The 18,676-nt window shown below is 35.6% G+C and overlaps 1 protein-coding gene across 2 annotated transcripts in view; it reads left to right on the forward strand.

Moving 5' to 3' along the window:
* Pcmtd1 (protein-L-isoaspartate (D-aspartate) O-methyltransferase domain containing 1) overlaps window positions 1–17,208 on the forward strand; it is an 86,175-nt gene extending 68,967 nt beyond the window's left edge. For both annotated transcript variants that reach the window (XM_042696123.1, XM_042696124.1), the window contains 3 exons: window positions 6,888–7,059; window positions 9,772–9,895; window positions 14,148–17,208. In XM_042696123.1, coding sequence (XP_042552057.1) covers window positions 6,888–7,059; window positions 9,772–9,895; window positions 14,148–14,515 — 664 coding nt within the window. In that variant the 3' untranslated portion in view covers window positions 14,516–17,208. The remainder of the gene's footprint in view (window positions 1–6,887; window positions 7,060–9,771; window positions 9,896–14,147) is intronic.
* The last annotated feature ends 1,468 nt before the right edge of the window (window positions 17,209–18,676 follow it).

Here is an 18,676-nt window from a genome sequence, read left to right on the forward strand (position 1 = left end):
TTATAAACTAACTTATATTAAATGTTGTTATAAAAATAAGGCATAATACAAGTATCAGAATACAAAACAGTATTTTCAAAAATATACCTATATACTCTATATATTTATGTATCTATTTATCTGTCTTTATCTGTCTGACTGTCTATATATTTTAAAGTTTATAATCCATTTATTGGTTTTTAAAAAATGTATTTTGGGGGCAGGAAATGTGACTTAGTGGTAGAATGCTTGCCTAGCGTGCATGAAGCCCTGGGTTTGATTCCTCAGAACCACATAAACTTGAGAAAAAGCTAGAAATGGTGCTATAGCTTATGTGGTAAAATGCTAGCCTTGGGCAAAAGAAGCTCAGGCCCTGATCTCAAGCCCCTATTCTGGCCAATAAGTAAATAAATATTAAAAAAATAAAAAATGTGTCTTTGCAATCTGAAAGCTTTTTTCTTAAATAACTGTGGAAGATTCACATATTGTAGGTAGAAAATTAAGCTACAGCTAAAAGTGTAATAAATAATCTCCAATAAGCCGAGGCTCTTGATAGACATTTTTCTTATATTTCCAGATTGGTAGTATTTTGTTTTGGTAGTATATGTGGCATATGGCTATTTTCAATATTTTTTTTTTAGTGCCAGTATTTTCTCCCAGTTTTACATGTAATCTTCAATTTTTATAATTTTCATAGCTATAAGTACTCCGTTCCTCTTAGATTATAGTCTTAAATTCAAGTAATCTTTTCAAGTGTTTTCTTAAACTAATTTGTAAAATGAAAGTGAAAAGACTGTATTTATGTACTTATGGCTTGTCTCCAGGGGTAAAATTCTTGCCAGCAAACTTGAAGCTTTCGGCTGAATCCCCAGTACTGCACAAAATAAGTTTTTAAAAGGCTATATGCATTTGTGAGAAATAAATAATTCATTTGTATTAGTAGAAATTATTTATTGAAGGATTTTATTTTGCTCTGTATTGATTGTAACACTTCAGTTTGAGGTATTCTTTCTTAGATTGTCATGTTAAGAGAAAACATTCAAATTATTTAAATTCTTTTTTTTTTATTGTTGTTGTTGGAGGACCTGGATCCCTGAACTCTTCAGCTCAAGGCCAGTGCTCTACCGCTTGGAAGCCACAGTGCCACTTCTGGTTTTCTAGTGGTTTATTGTAGATAAGAGTCTCACAGACTTTCATGCCAGGGCTGGCTTTGAACCTTGATTCTCAGATCTCAGCCTCCTGAGTAGCTAGGATTCCAGGTGAGAGCCACTGGAGCCTGGCTCAGATTATTTCCTATAATACTAAATTTGTTTAATTTGAGATCTTTGATCATGTGACAATTGATTGATTGATTTTTGGCCAGTCTTGAGACTTGAACTCAGGACCTGGGCGCTGTCCCTGAGCTTGTTTTGCTCAAGGCTAGCACTTTACTCCTGAGCCACAACACCACTTTCGGCTTTTTTTCTGTGTATGTGGTGATTTATTTTTTAAAGCCAAGAGTTTATTTTTATTTTTACAATTTGAATTTTGCTTTTTTTTGAGTATGTTGGAGTGCAAATAATGTATTTTATAACACAAAGTTACAGTTCTTTTTTTAAAGTTTTAAAAATTGTTATAAGGTGATAGACAGAGGGGTTACAGTTACATAAGTCAGGTAATGAGTACATTTGTGTGTGTGTTTCTTTTGTGGGTTTTTTTGTGTGTATGTGCAAGACTAGGACTTGAACTTGTTAAGTACTAAGTTGCTTGATGTGTGGTACTCTAACAATGGAGCCATGCCTCCAATCTTGAAGCTACAGTTCTCGCAGTAGCCAGTTTGGTAAAACAAGAACCATCATGTTGCTATAGAGAGTGCCATAGACATGCTTTTCCTGTAACTTTAAGTGTAGGAAAATTTGCTTTCCAGCTTTGAGATTTTATCTTGATTATTGTATTTTACTTGCCAAACTTGGATTCATATTCATATTCAAAATTGATACACAGGAAAGTTGAGACAAAATGTTTGCTTCTTTTGTGGTTCACTGACTTAATAAACCTTTTGAGGACCATAAACAGGTGATAAGGATAAAATTAGATTCAGAAGAACTATCTAGCAGAAACACCAGGAATATGATTAAGAAGGAGTGTAGTATGTATTAAAGAGAGAGTCCTGGAAGCATCTAGCTACATATAATAAATGAAAGAGTAGTTTTCAGTATTTCCCTTCAGTGAAACTGTTACTTGAACTGATAAAGTCATGGAGGTCTCCAAAGGGAAGAAACTTATATCTGTTCCTTGGGTTGGTGATATCACAAAAATTTTTAGGACATATAGAGATAGAGACTAAGAAAGTTCAAAGGGAATTAAAGAACAAGGCTGCAGGCATAGGAGAATATGCTTCTGTCAGGAGATTGATGGTGAAGAACTGGTTTGGGAGATTGGTAACTCACCTTAGTATGGTAAACACTTTTATTGGGTTTAGAATCCCAGGTATGCTTTAGTCATTCTTGCTATTACATAGTTTTGACATTAAAAAAATTATTGAGATATTTTACATATTTTATACTAAATCTTTGAAAACTTACGTGAATTTTATACTTAGAGCACAGCTTAGCTCACTTTGGTCTAGCCCTATTTTAACAGCTCAATCTCCCTATGGGACTAGCATGTGCCATCTTGGATAGTATGGCTCTAGATTGTATATTCTTAGCTTGCTGTCGTCACAACTTGTAATTTCTTAGAGAATATTCCAATGATCCCCAAGATTTTCATTATCCTTTGGTTCTCAGTCTTAAGGAATTATATGTCTTTACATCAAAGCATTTATCACAGTTGTAAATTGCACTTTTTTTTTTTTTTTTTTTGCAAATTGTACTTTATACCTCCATCTGGCTTATAGACATGAGCATTTTCCATTGTATTCCTGGTTAGCACTCAACTCACCGCTGATGCCCAGTAAATAGTATCTGACTGTAGAAACTACGCAGTTCCTATTATTAGGTAACCTGCATGTGTTTGATTTTTAGTCAGGCACTATGTTTTTTCTAATTTATTTTATTGTGATGATAATATATTAAATATCACTAAATACATCACCTTGTAATGATATTTTCCTTTTTCTGTAAGCTGCTGTATATTTTTATCCAGTAGGAAGTTTTTAAAACTAAATAAGCTGGATGATGGAGCATGCCTATAATCGAAGGTACAGAGGCAGAGAAAGCCTATTGGCCAGCCTAGGCAAAGTTAACAAGGGCTTTGGGTAACCTCAAGTGGTAGATCGCAGTAGGGAAGCTCCAGGTACAATCCTCAGCACTGCAAGCAAACAAAAAGTGTAAATACATTTTTGAATTGACTTAACAGATTTGATGATAAAATCATCAAAAGTTCGCACTATCCTCAAACCCTGTATAGTTTAATAGAATAGTTACTAACCACAAGCTCAAAGTGAAATATTCTGGATTTGGAAAACCTAAGGAGATATTAGAGGCTTGGAATAAGAATAGAATAAAAAACATACTATTCATGATGGTTTTAGTTTATTTATATGCTGATATTGTAATATGTTTAATTTATTGGAATTAAGTAAAACATGACATGGTTACTTTTTCTTTTAATCTGATTACAAAAAACAGAGGGGCCGGAAGGTGGCTCAGTGGTGAAGTGCTTGCTTTGCATGCATGAGGCCCTGCGTTCAATTTCTCAGCACCACATAAACAGAAAAGACTGGAAGTGGCCCTGTGGCTCAAGTGGTAGAGCACTAGCCTTGAGCTGAAGAGCTGAGGGACAGCACCCAAGCCCAGAGTTCAGGTCCCATGATGACCAAAAAATAAGTAAATAAATAAATAAATAAAACAGAATTATATAAAAAATCATCGAAAGTTAACTTTAAATTAAAACAATATTGTAATTATAAAGGTAATGTTCAGAGGTATTACAGTTACATAAATCAGGTAATGAGTACATTTCTTTTTGGACAATGTCACCCCTTCCTTCACTCCTAGTTTTTTCCCTTGTCCCCACCTGCAAGTTGTATAGTTCATTTTCAACATAGTTTCTAGTGAGTACCACTGGGTTTAAATTCTTTGATTATTAAATTTCCTGCTCACATTCATCATAGCAATTATAAGACTGATGTAAATGATTATAATATTAAGGCATTTTTATAATAATAAATATTTTTACATAGAACTTTTTGTGAAGTTCTGTTTTCTTGCTGTTGTTTTTAACTGTTTTGAGTATGCAACCCAGGGTTGTACACTCACTAGGTAAGCACTCTACCACTGAACTACATCTCCAGTACTTCAAATATTTCTTTAAAAAGTTTATTTCAAACTCAATAGTTATTAAACCATGTGACCCACAGTATCTAATTACTTAAATTGTTTTGAGCATATTTAAAATAAGCAGAGGTTGTGCCATAGTCTTGTATAAGAGAAATTATGTCACCCCCCCTAGCATAGGTAAGTTTATGCTTTTAAAAAGTAAGACTTAGCTGGGAATGTATGTGACTTAATGGTAGAGTGCTTCCCTAGCATGCATGAAACCCTGGGATCGCTTCTTCAGTACCACATACACAGAAAAAGCCAGAAGTGGCACTGTGGCTCAAGTGGCAGAGTGCTAGCCTTGAACAAAAGTAGTTCAGGGATGGTCAGTAGGCCCCTAAGTTCAAGCCCCAGGACTGGCCAAAAAAAAAAAAAAAAAAAAGGGCGACTGTGAAGCTGGTATTTGAATTGTATCTAGAAGGGAGAGCAGATATCTCTTAAGGGAAGAAGGTGAGGGATGAGCATTTCTCTCAGAGGAAATGGTACTTTGTAATCATTCTTGTAAGGAAGTAGAAGCAAGTCACTCAAACTGACTGCAACATAGTATATGCAGGATGAGGCAGAGTAAGGAAATGTCAGAAAGAGCAGCTTGATTGTAGAGTCATTTTCGTAGTCAGTTTTGTGTTTCTATAGCAGAATATCTGAGCTGGGTAAAAGATTTGGCATCGCATGGTGGAAGTGTGTTGGAGAGTGGTAAGCAACATGTTTGGGATAAGCAAGTGTGAGTCAGCCTTGCTTGTTATTATGACTGATGTACTCCCTGACTCCTAAACCAGCCCATAAGATGGGGTCAGTCCTTTCTGACAGTAGTTTCCCCATGATCTAATTACCTCTCACTCAGGCCCACATTGTGAAGATTTTACAAGCTTCCAGTATATTAGCCTCTGGGGGACTCACTTTCACTTTATCTAAATCATACCGATCACAAAGATCCCACATGGTATGACTGAAGTTTGAACTTCTCTATTCAGTGGGGAGCAAAATAATAGAAGAAAGACCCGAAAATGCAAACAGTGAGGTGGCCACTATAATGGCAGGAATAATAGGACATGGACTGGCTTAGTGTAATGTATAGAAATGGGAATGTAGAGTACATACTGTTCATGCCTAGCTGCCTACTACCTTCCACCAAAGAAATACAGAATTAGGATGGGGCATACTTTTGGTAGACTCTTCTTTAAATATGTGTTCATAATGTACTTGGGTTTTAATGAATTTTAGTGGAAACCTCCTGTGTTCACTTTTAATTACAGGATGTGATTTTTAAAAGGTAAAATTGACTGTGATTCAAGTCAGTGTCATTTTTCACTGCATGCTGAAGCTTTTCTTTTCTCTTTAAAATATATTTTTTTGGTTATCTCTACGTAGTTGGTACAAAGGGGCTCAAATTCAATGTAGACAAAGCTTTTCTTTTCTTTTTTCTTTTGTTTGTTGGTATTGAGGCTCAAAGTCAGGACTTGGCTGCTGTCCTTTAGCTTTTTCTTGCAAAACTGGCACTTTTGTCACTAAAGCTGTATTTCCCCTTCCTGTTTTTTCTTTTCAATTAGAAATAAGAGTCTCCTGGACTTTAATGCCCAGGCTGGCTTCGAACTGTGATCCTCAGATCACAGCCTTCTCAATAGCTAGAGTTGTGTAGGTATGAGCCACCAATGCCCAGCTTTGGCCAAAGCTTTTCATTCTCAAATAGCGTGATTTTGCAAGGTGATCATGCCCACTATAATCAATTTGAAAGGCTTATGAGTTAGTTTAAAAAATGACATGTCTTTAAAAGGATTGCAGTGTGCATTGGGATTTTAATTACATGTTATGTATTAGCCTCTTTTTTTGGTTTTGTTTGTCAGAATTTAAGACAAAAATTTAAATAACATAGTTTAGAGAAGCCTAATTTTTTTGTACCATGAGCCAATACTTTAACCAAGAACAAGAGGTCTGAATGAACTTTGAAACCACATCTCTTTGTGTTGCATAGGGAGACAATTGAGGCACAAGTATCAGTAAGAAAACCAGTATTCATTTTGTTTTCTGACCCAGTCTTACAATGTTATTCAGCCAAAAGTTAATACAAGAGCCTGTCTGATCTTAAGTGATTGTAAAGATTATGATCAGCATGCTGGTATCTCTTCTGACAAAGCTCTGCTACTGTTATTCTCTGCAAAAGTGTCCATAAATAAATACTTGCATGAGACTTTCTCATTTCTGCTGCCCCTTCAAATGATGGGGTTTTTTTGTTTGTTTGTTTTTTTGTTTTGGAGGGAGGGGAGAATAGACAACGGGAAATAAACCCCTTTCTCATTTGTTGGCTCATGATTCTCATCATTTAACATTTTAGAGGCATCACTAAATTAGTGTTGGACATTTTATTGTATTCATTTTTTAAAGCCCTACTGAGGTTTCCATATGGCCTTAAATAGCTTAAAGTTTTAAGAACATGTGCCTTGTATCTGAGAACAAAAACTGTACTTCATTAGTGCTGAATGTCATAAATATGGTTAAAATTGATTTTAATAATTTTAGTAGCATCATTATTTTAAGGACTGGACTATGGTATAAAGTTTTTGATTTAGCCTTTTGTTTAAGTGACTAAAATATTTGTTTTTTTTCGTGCAGATTTGAGTTCTGTGAACCTGCATTTGTGGTTGGTAATTGCCTCCAGATAGCATCTGATAGTCATCAGTATGACCGAATTTATTGTGGAGCTGGAGTCCAGAAAGACCATGAAAACTACATGAAAATCTTACTAAAAGTTGGAGGCATACTTGTTATGCCTATAGAGGATCAGGTACTTTCTACTGTTCTTTTGCTTAGTATCATAAGAAACAAACCCATTATCTTCAGAATAGAAATTGTTATTTAGTGATTTAAAAGGCATCTTGTAATTTCTAAAGAAGACAATTGTATAGAAAAACCATGAAATAGTCTAGGCAGGAAAGTCTATGAGACTCCACCTGCAAAATAACTAGCAAAAAGCCATGCCAGAGGTATGGCTTAAAGGGTAGAAACTAGTATGAGCAAGCAAACTGAAAAAGCATGAAGCCCTAAAAGAAATAAAACTCAAAACATGAAACAGACTCTTATTAATTACTTAAACAAAACAGATATGAAAGCAGTTGTATGGAGCTGAGATGCAGGCTGTCAGTAGCCATCAGCTCCTCACTGTATGAGTCCTTGAGCAAGTGGTTCCTTAGCTTCCTTACCTGGAAAGTGTTAAGTTGAATGAGATCACCTCCACCAGTAGCTTTGGGCCTAGTGTTCTTCAATTCTCTGAACATATTGAAAAGAAGTCTGCTTTGTGCCTAGTTTGAGCTGTTCAACTTCATTAATGAAAGAAGTAAATTTCCAAGCTTTATTTGGTACTTTCTAAATACATCCAAAAATATTCTTTAATGTTTTATGAGATTTATTAAATTTATCTTTTCTTGCTTTGCTTTGGAATTGTAAACCATCATATAATGTGTTTATAAATATATAAGTGAAATTAATTATTTAGAAAGATCTTTTCAAAAGCATGTTAACTTTAACATTTATAAAAATGCATTTTACAGAATATTCACATAGCCTCATTTTGAATTACTTAAAACATCTTGAAGTTTGCATAGTAGAGTTAGATTATCCTTAATGACTGACATCTGGAATGGGAACTGTATAGTTTATGTATGTTTAGTAGCAGTCTCTTAATGTCACATCATGTCATTTGTAGCTAAGTATATCTCATCATCACCATGCATTGTACTCTGTATCAAATTGTTGGTCAGTTGCCATAAAGGCAGAATATAAAGATACAATAAACATTCTTGGAAGGGCTTGGGATGTTTCTCATTGGTAGGATGCTTGGTAAAAGGTAAGCAACTGACTTGCCTACCTTATTTTTGTTTGTTTTTGGTTGGTTGTGGGACTTGAACTTGGCTTAGGTGCTGTCCCTCAGCTCTTCAGCTCAAGGCTCATGCTCTACCTCTTGAGCCACAGTGCCACTTCCAGTTTTCTGGTGGTTAATTGGAGATAAAAGTCTCACAGACCTTCCTGCCCAGGCTGGCTTTGAACTGCAATTCTCAGATCTCAGCCTCTTGAGTAACTAGGATTACAGGCATGAGCCACTGGCACCTGGCCTACCTTATTAACACCAGAAAAAAAGTTCCTGGAAAAATGTTTCTATTTCTTTTTCTTTAATGACATATTTTCAGTTATTTATTTATTTGTTAGATTGTTTATTTTGAGACAAGGCCTTAAAATCTGTCTTATGCTGTCCTTGAACTCCTGTTTTCACATATTTAAAATATTACTTCCTTGCCAGATGTGAGTGGTTCATGCCTGTAATCCTAGCTATTCAAGAAGCTGAGATTTGAGGATTGCATTTCAAAGTTAGTCCAGGCAAGAAAATTCATGAGATTTTTATCTCCAGTTAACCACCAAAAAGCAGGAAGCAATGCTGTGGCTTAAGTAGGAAAGTGCTAGCTTCGAGCAAAAAGCTTAGGGACAGTGCCCAGGTCCTGAGTTGAAGCCCCAGGACCTTCCCCCACACACTAATAATAAGTAAAATAAGGTATTACTTCCTTCACATTTTACTAAATAATTTTGCTATGTAATTATACAAATATCAAGTACAGTAATGAGATGTTTTTTAGAATATAAATTAAAGGCACTGAACTTGACAAATTATACACTGAGTTAATTATTTTTGATTGGTATTTGACTTTTTTTTGTTGTTGTTGGTCATGGGGCTTGAACTCTGGGCCTGGGCGCTGTCCCTCAGCTCTTCAGCTCAAGGCTAGCACTCTACCACTTGAGCCACAGCACCACTTCCGATATTTGACTTTTTATGGGTGTAGTCTTTTTGTGACTTTATGCATATCAGGTTGGGGTTATAATTAACATCTAATTGATTACCATCGTGGTAGAGTACAAAGTAAATTATTGGTATAATTATCAAAATACGGCTTTGTTGGATGGGTATGGTGGCTCAGTCTCAGCTACTCAGGAAGTAAAGTAGTAATGTCATAGTTTAAGGCCAGCTTGGGCATTAATGTGTGAGATGTCATCTCAACCAATAAAGTTGCACATCTTTCATCCATAACTATATGGGAGGCATAGATAGGGTGGTTCATGGTCCAAACCAGCCTGAAGAACTAATTGAAGAATAACTAAAGCAAAAAGGACTGGGGGCATAGCCCAGTACTGCCAAGAAAAAAAATACATGTACATGGCTTTGTTAATAATCATATGGCTGAACCTCTACAGAAACTTGAATCACTTGTTTATATGTATGAATTATAGTGATACTTGTAGAAGCTATCAAACTTCAAATCTAACATGCACACTTGCCTGGTCATACCCAGTGTCCATCTATATGGCAGTTTTTTCATTCCTTCTGTTAATTTATAATAAATCTTAAATGGAAGTAATTGGTGTTTAAATATAAGTGGTGTTTACCTCTTTATGCTCAACATAAATTTCTGCCTATAAAGTAATTATACCTTAATCTTTTTTTTAACTCTAGTTAACACAGATTATGAGAACTGGACAGAACACTTGGGAAAGTAAAAATATCCTTGCTGTTTCATTTGCTCCACTTGTTCAGCCAAGTAAGAATGATAATGGCAAACCAGATTCCGTGGGACTCCGTAAGTAGGCTTTGAATTCTTGATTGAATTGTCACTCCTAGTGCTTAACTTACAGGCTGGTGATTTAGTAGACTATGGAAATACAATGAATCAAATTTGCAACCATATATTCAGTTGTTTTCAATAGGGATTTATTCACATTGAACAAAATATAGTCCCTATCATATGTAAGACACTTAAAGTTTTCTTTATGGAAACCAAAGGGACAGATAAAACAAAAGTGCATTTATTAATTACAGTTTGTGATGTGGAAGAAAATAAGTGGTTGTGGGGAGGAGCATCTGCTTTAACTGGTAAGGCCTTTCTGTGGAGGCAACCTCTGAATTCCAACTGGAATACTCATAAGGGAACTTGCCACATCAAGATGTCATGAAAACATTTCCCATACAGAGATATCAAAAACAAAACAAAACACAAAAAACAAACCACAAAACTTTAGGCTTAAAAAAACAGCTTGATAGCTCCTAGACCAGAATTATGATCCAGTATGTATCTCATATTCATGTAGAAATTGTTTAGGCTATGGAAGATGGATTCATTGGAAAAATAAAATGGGGTAACAGACCGTGTAAAATCATTTCTTGTACCCAAGGAACAAGCAGATACTGGTAGAGATAAAATTGGTTGAAGAAAGATAACAGACTCTGTGAGGAATGTGGGTAATAAAAAAAGAGTGGTTGACTGAGTGGTGGTACCATTATTACTATTTGGAAGACTATGTGACAGACTCTGAAAATAGGAAAAAGAGCAGGCACTTCCTTTTGCCCTGCTGTTAAGTCAGTGGGTACAAACAAGCCATGTAATAGAAATATAAACTGAGAATCCTCAACATTAGGATGTCACTTTAAGTAATAGTTGGATGAAAATGAGTGAGGTTACATAAGAGGAGAGATACGGAAGAGGTGTTAAGGTCACACATTTGATCCACCCAATTTGTAGCTAAAACATAAGACATATCAATGAGAGGACATTCCAGAGAAGTTGGAGGACAGTATGTAGAGGACCAAGAAAAGGAAGTAGTTACCTTATTGAGTGTATTCAGACCTTTAGAAAGAAGAGAACAGTATTAATTGGTTTGGAATATGTCATGGTTTTGTTAACCATGAACTAAATAGAATGTAGCCTTAGAAAGAGTTAACTTTATTTTTGATATTCATTTGTTTCTCCTCTGGTGAGCCATGTGACTTTGGGATCATTTTTTTTTGGGGGGGGTGGGAGGTCTGGTCATGGGGCCTGAACTCTGGGCCTGAGCACTGTCCCTCAGCTCTTCAGTTCAAGGCTAGCGCTCTATACTTGAGCCACAGCACCACTTCCGGCTTTTTTTCTTTTTGCTTATGTGGTGCTGAGGGATTGAACCCAGGGCCTCATGCATGCAAGGCAAGCATTCTACCACTGAGCCACCTTCCCAGCCCCTTGATATTTTTTGAGAATAATTTTTTTTATTCTGAAATGACTGCCACTGTATGAGTGTTTCCATAAAGTCTTCTTTTGGAGGCCATATTTGTTGATTTCATGGGCACATGAGTTATTTTAATAGATTATATTGTGCTGTAGTCATTGACTACCTACTTATACTCCTTGCCAAAAGAAAGATTAAGAGTAGAATAATTCTCCCTCCTACTTTTAAAAAACATTACAATTAGAGTTTATTAGGATAACTTTCAATGGTCATAACTATGTGGAAAGTAATAAACTGATGCAATGAAAAATCCTCTGACATACTTTGACTTTGGCAGGGGGATACTGAAATGTCAGTATCATCATTTATAAGTGCACTTCTAGAGTCCCCTGTGGGTTTTTGTTAACCCATCTCATTTAATCTTTGGTTGGCTCATTTTACCTTACTTCCTCCCTCCCTCCCTTCCTCTTCATTTCTCTTTCTCTCTCATGCTGGTATTTGAACTCAGGCTTCATGCTTATTACTAGGCAGATACTGTACCACTTGAACATGCCTCCAACTTCTTTGCTCTAGTTATTTTTAAGGTAGAGCCTTGCTTTTTATGCTGGCCAGCTTGGAACATAATCCTTCTATTTATGCTTCCTGCTATAGCTGATCTGATAGGCCGGTACTACTACATCCAGCATTTTCTGTTAGATGTGTCTCACAAACTTTTTTGTCTACACTGGCCCAGGACTTTGGTCCTCCAGATTTCAGCCTTCTGTGTATCAAATGCCCATTGTGTGCCAACCTTTGAGTTAAGTTGAGGTCTTGTGAATTTTTCTTTCAGTTTATGAGCCACAATTCTGCTGTTGCCTCCCAAATAGAGCTGTGGTCATGCACCACTAGCACCTGGCCCAAGTCACCTTTTTTTTTTTTTTTAAAAACATGATTTGTGTTTGCTATTTCTCATATGACCTCCTTTAAAAGAAAAAAGATTTTTTTTGTTGTTTACCTTTATTCTGCTCAAACATTGTCAGTTCTCTAAGTACAGGGACTTTTCTAGTTCAAGTCACTCATATATCTTAAGGGGGTTCTTAAGTGCTTAGGCTGTTGAACAAGTCAGCTGTGAGAATGTTGTCATTTAGTGAACAGTTTTGGAAGGAGGAAGAGCAGGCAGCATTCTGCATGTTTTAACATATAAGGAACAAGATGACACAAAACTAATTAATAGCAGAAGCAGGATTTGAAATCACATTCTTTTGTAATACTTCAGTTTCTACTCCATTTAGTTGAGTGCAGTTTCAGACAAATAGTAAAACAGGTTCTAGCCAAATATACTCAGTGGATCTTTTATTTCTATTTCAGGTTTCAGTAGAGGGTTAGCAAAGTAAAAGCCATTTTAAAGTAGTTGTTTGTACAGGGCCACTGGGTATCTGCTAAATCTTTGAATTAGGTTTAAAAGCTTCCTACCCCAAAGTTCCATGAAAAACTATCTTCTACTGCAAGGTATGCTTTACAAATGGACTGAGAAATGCACAGAAAGCCTATTGTGGGACTGGTGTAGGTGATGCCCTGTTAATAGCCTGTCCCTACAATTCCTTTCCTCCCTGAGCTCACAGTCTAAAGGAGAAGACGGCCCATACACAAAGAGGAGAATTTTACATGTTATAGCCAGTTGTAAGGGGCCATCAGAAAATACAGTACCAAAAGTAAAGAGATCAGTATGTAAATAAAAAATTTAATGCTGCTTGAATGAGCAGGGTTTTATTTTGATTTGTTTATCATTACATATTTGAAAAAGATCCTTGGTTATAGTTTTATTTCCATAGAGATGGAATCTAGGCAAAATCAATTTCAGGTAGAGTACTGACAATCTATTTATGTGTTAACTGTTGGGGCAGGGTACAAAGAAGAGTTTGTGCTTTTAGAGCTTAGTTTGTGCTTTTAGGGAGATAGGAATGAAGCAGACAGGAGAGCTCCCCCAATTATAAGATATGTTTGATGTAAGTAAATAGAATTAGCTTAAAAAATATGTTGTTTCTGTAGGTTATTGTGTTTATTCTCAGCTTGCTATCTGGTGTTCCTTTGCCATGAACCGGTTCTACTTGTTTATTTACAAAAAGAACTTGTGTGTGAAATGGCTTTAGAGGTTGGACAAAGGCAACTATTCAAATTCTGTGCCTGTGTGTTTTTTCTAAATAGTCCTTTTCATATAACTTAAATAGTATAAAAGGATGTGCAGAGTAAAGTCATTTTCCTATTCTTGTCCCAAACATTTTTATCCTCATGTTCCTTGCTTTAAATTCTGTGTACCCTAACAGAGAATCTTTATGCATGTAACATGGCTATATAGACACACACACACACACACACACACACACACACACACACACACACCCCTTTTTTAAGCTTTTTATTTTTCTTTATTAATTTATTAATAAATTTATCAATCTATTATTTATTTTGTAATTCTATAATTATTAATCTGTTTATATTTATTAATTTTATTGTGATTATTATGGTGTTGGACAGAGGGGTTGCCATTTCCTACGTCAGATAATGTACATTTCTTCTTTGGACAATGTCACCCTTTTCTTTCATTTTCACCCAATTTCCCCTTCCCATCCCTGCCCAAGTTACATAGTTCATTTTCCACCAGTACACTGATAGCATGATTGCATTTGTTCCTTTTAGCCTCTGTTCCATCCAGTCTCCTCAATTCGTGGAATGTTGTTTAGAATGTATATAATAAGTACCTAAAAGTCAGTTTTTATAGTTTTTGGTTTTTCTACAGTTTATTATGGAACACATTTTGTTTTTGTTTTATGAAGAAAAGAACAATGTATAATATTTCTTTTTGTTTGTGTTTAGCCCCTTGTGCTGTCAGGAATCTACAAGACTTGGCCCGCATTTACATTCGGCGCACACTTAGAAATTTCATAAATGATGAGATGCAGGCCAAGGGGATTCCTCAAAGGGCTCCACCCAAGAGGAAAAGAAGGAAAGTCAAACAGAGAATCAACACTTACGTGTTTGTGGGTAATCAGCTTATTCCTCAGCCTCTAGACAGTGAGGAGGATGAAAAAATGGAAGAAGATAGCAAAGAAGAGGAAGAGAAAGATCACAGTGAAGCCTTGAAGCCAGAGGAGCCTCCTCAAAATTTACTAAGAGAAAAAATCATGAAGCTTCCCCTCCCTGAATCTTTGAAAGCTTACTTAACATATTTTAGAGACAAATAACTTAAATCAAGAGAAAAGAATGCCTACTGATAATTCCTTTAGTCTTGAAAATGTAGCAATTAGTAGGAGTTTTAAGAGAGAGAATTACTTCTTTCATAAGAGTGAATTGTAGTAGAAAAAAAAGTATAACTTGTTTCTGTCAGTAACAAAAATGATGTATTCAGTGATTTAAGAGTCTCTTTTCTAAAATCTATTTTTCTTTAAACCTTGGGAAAATGCTGTTGTAACTCAGAGTGATTTCAAATTGGAATGCAACAACACTTAACACTTTGTCTACCATAAAGCCCTTTCTGATTCCTTACAGATTTGTAGTGGTGAGGGTTAGATTTAATTTTATATAAGGTTTAAATAATTGTTAAGTATAATATAACTTAATATTCTGATTTGAATTGCAGTTGTTTGCATTTCCTTTAGAAGAATTTTCTGATAGACTTAGTTACCTTACCTTGTTGCAATCACTCTTGTTGAGTTGCTGTAGATATATTCCGGGCAATGTATGAGTGCAATAATAATGCAAGATATTGAATCATTTAGCTTTAAAAAAAAACCCACGAATTTCATGAAATTTTGCAGTCCTACAACTTTTGCTCTTGCCAAAAGACATGGGGAAAATACTGCTTCTCTCATAGCGATTCTAAGAGCACAGCAAGCCCATATTGAAGTAGAAAATGTGTATTTAGTACTACTCCTGATTTGTATGGGCCGTTCACATCTCCAGTATTTAAAATCATGACATTATCTTAACTCTAGAATTTCAAAATTTTCTGTGTTTAGGATTTTTTTTTCCTGTAGTTCACTGTTTAAAGTATTTAAAAAAAGAAATCCTTATCCTGCCTGTCTCTGATTGTACAGACAGTGTGTAAATGGATAAGCATGAATGACCACCACTTTCTTGGGTAGAACCAAGTAGCAGGGCCAAAGCGGTGTGGTCAGTGGATGCACTTTAGCAAATAGGACTCCTACTTTATCTGAGTATTTATCCTTGACAAGGTAGGGGTGAGCTTGCCTATCTTTGCTTTGGATCTTTCTAGCATAAATAGTCACAAGAATTGTGTGGAGATTGCTTTGTGTTGGAAATCTGGTTCAGAATTATAGTGTAATCTCTGGGACCGACACCATGTTCACTTAATTTCATCCTGTATTTTTCTATTTCTTTGGTAAAATCATAATAATGTTTTCTTTTCTTTTCTTTCTTTCTTTTGTCTTTTTTTGCTTACCGGTACATACTTAAGCTTTATAGCTTTTCAGTGATAAGACCGGTAGTAAATGCAATTAAATTTTTTCTTCTAGTAAGTCTAGGAACAGTCATTCCTTGTTAAGAAAGTGTATAATATAACATATTTACTATGTAGTGTTACATGGATTATATATATTTTTAAAGGGAAAACTTTGAGTATCAGTACCACCAGCACCACTGTTCTGAAAGCTGCTCACTTTTGCTCAAGGAGACTCAACCATTGTAGAATGAAAAGGGTCATTATCTCCTCACTGTTTGAAAAATTTCAGCTCCAATAAATCTACGCATCTAAGATAGTTGTTTGAAGTAATCTAAACATAAAATCATCCCAAATAATTGCAAATATTTTAATAATGTAAAAGACAATTTCACACAAGGCATTTGTTTTATACCTGTGGCTGAGGTGCATGTGTGGGGTGTTTGTGGAATTAGGGGAGAGTACAGTTTTTCTTAGATGATTACTAAACTTTTATTAAGAAATGCCTCATATCATTTCAGTCTAAAAAAAAATGTCTTTCATATCTAAGTGTTCATTTTGTTTGGATTATTTTACACTTTTAATAGATCTTGAAAACCTGAGAAGTTTTCCTGTATCTGCCCCCCTCTCCCATTTTATTGTTATTGTTACAGGAGCTGGTGTCAGAATTTGTAAAAAATACATGTTCTTCAATGATGATATATTTAGGAGAGTTTTTATTAAGGATGTATTTGAAAATTGATGTTTCCAGTATTGTCTTTCATTCTATTGACCTTGACAGAATACACAGTAGATTTTCCTGATGATTGCATTTTTTCTCAGTCACTGAAATGTATCTTTTATGTTTTTACATACATTATTTTACAGGTGTGACTTTATCACTGACTTTAAAAAAAGAGGTAGAATTAAGTGGAAATTCAAGTGAAACCTTTCTTATTAATGCAGATATATTGGAATAAGAATATTTTGGGTGTGTGTTTATTTTTTAATGAATTCATGTTTACTTGAGAATGGAAAACTATGCTTTATAAGTGGAGAAGTAGTAAATGAACATGAAATAAGAGTAAATAAAAGTGATGAGGAATATTGTCTTGGAATTTTATAGACAGATAAAATATTAGCTATCAGGCAGTCTAGGTCTTTATTTTGTAGAAGACAAAGTAGACCTAAAGTGGTGGCATGTTTGCCTATATCATACAGCTAGTTGGAGAAAAGACCTGAAATAACATCTGGCATCAGATAAACGTCAATAATCTGTTGATGGCACCCCAGCTACCAAGAAGCTAAATGTAGTGCGTATTGGCCAGCATATTTGCTTCTGATTTTAATAAAGAAAACATCAAAGTAGCATACACAATACTTAAAATACAAGATGTGTGTTGATTTCTAGCAGTTTGAGATGATAAAAAGCAGATCCTGTTATATCATTGGAAAACTTGGAAAAATCATGTTAAATAAACAATGACATAATTAAACATCTTTCAGTGGTTTTGACTTTTCTTTTTATTAAATATATACAATCTCTCCCTTCCTCCTTCTTTTCCTTCCTTCCTCCCCTCATCTCTTCCTTCCCCTGCCTCCTCCCTTTCTTCTGCTGGTACTAGATTTTGAACTCAGGGCCTTATGATCTAGCTGTGCTTTCTTTCTCTCAGCTGGTACTCTATCACCAGATCCTCCAGGTCTCAGCCTATTGAGTAGACTACAGGTATGAGTCCCTGTCACCTAGCTCAGACTCTATCTTTGTTTTAGAGTCACCTAGTATATTCTTTTATGTTTAGCCTTTGTTGTGTCCTTATGTTTAGATATATTCCTTAGAAATAGCACATAGCTGAATTTATTCAGCATTCTCACAATCATAATTTAATGATTTCTATTGATTTACATTTTAAAAAATATTACTACTAATTGGCTGGACACCCATGGGTCATGCCTGTAGTCCTGGCTACTCGGAGGCTGAGATCCAGAGGATCATAGTTTGAGGCCAGCCCAGCCACTCCCCGCCCCCCCCCCAAAAAAAAAGTTTGCTATACTTCCAGCAAAAACCTAGGATGGAGGCATATCTCCAGTGGTAGGCACCAGTAACAAGCAAGCTGAGCAAGCACAAACCCCAGATGACCAATAAAACAAAAAAACCAATGTTATTAAATGACTTAGTGATATACATGGTTTTCTCTTACTGATTGATTGATTGATTGTGAACGTACTGTACAGAGGGGTTACAATTACATGGGCAGGATAATGCGTACATTTCTCTTCTCAAGCATTGCAGCCGCCTCCTTTGTTTACCCTTCACATCCCTTCCCAGCCTCCTCCCACCCCCCCAACTAATCCTCCCCCCCCCCACCAAAGTTGTAAAGTTCATTTTCGACATGACAACTTGTACTTCTCATTGTTTCAACGGGTCCATCTGTATCCTTAAACTACTTGTTTTTCCCCATCTCCTCCAAAAATTATACCTACATCAAATACAGTGAAAGCAGCGGTTATACTGTGGAGGAGGGACATACAAAGCAACAAAGAAATAATCTTATAAATGCGTTAGAAACATGCATGAAAGAAAAAAAAACATTTAAACACATATCTAAGGGTTCATTTTCCTAACATCACATTATCTGACCTTTTCTGCTTGACTCACACATATACTAGATATTGCAAATAAGGGAAACCATGGGACCTATGTTTCATTGGGCTTGGCTTACTTCACTTAATATAATTTTTTCCAAGCCTTTCCATTTCCTAACAAATGGGACAATGTTATTCTTTCTGATGGAGGCATAGAATTCCATTGTGTATATATACCACATTTTCTTGATCTGAGGGGCATCTGGGTTGGTTCCATATCTTAGCTATGGTAAATAATGCTGCATTAAACATAGTTGTGCTGGTAGCTTTAGTGTGGTCTTGTTTGTAAACCTTTGGGTAAATGCCCAAAAGTGGGATTGCTGGG

The sequence above is a fragment of the Dipodomys spectabilis genome, unplaced genomic scaffold (genome assembly GCF_019054845.1).
Source record: "Dipodomys spectabilis isolate Male_0828 unplaced genomic scaffold, ASM1905484v1 ptg000199l, whole genome shotgun sequence".
Classification (NCBI taxonomy): Eukaryota; Metazoa; Chordata; class Mammalia; order Rodentia; family Heteromyidae; genus Dipodomys; species Dipodomys spectabilis.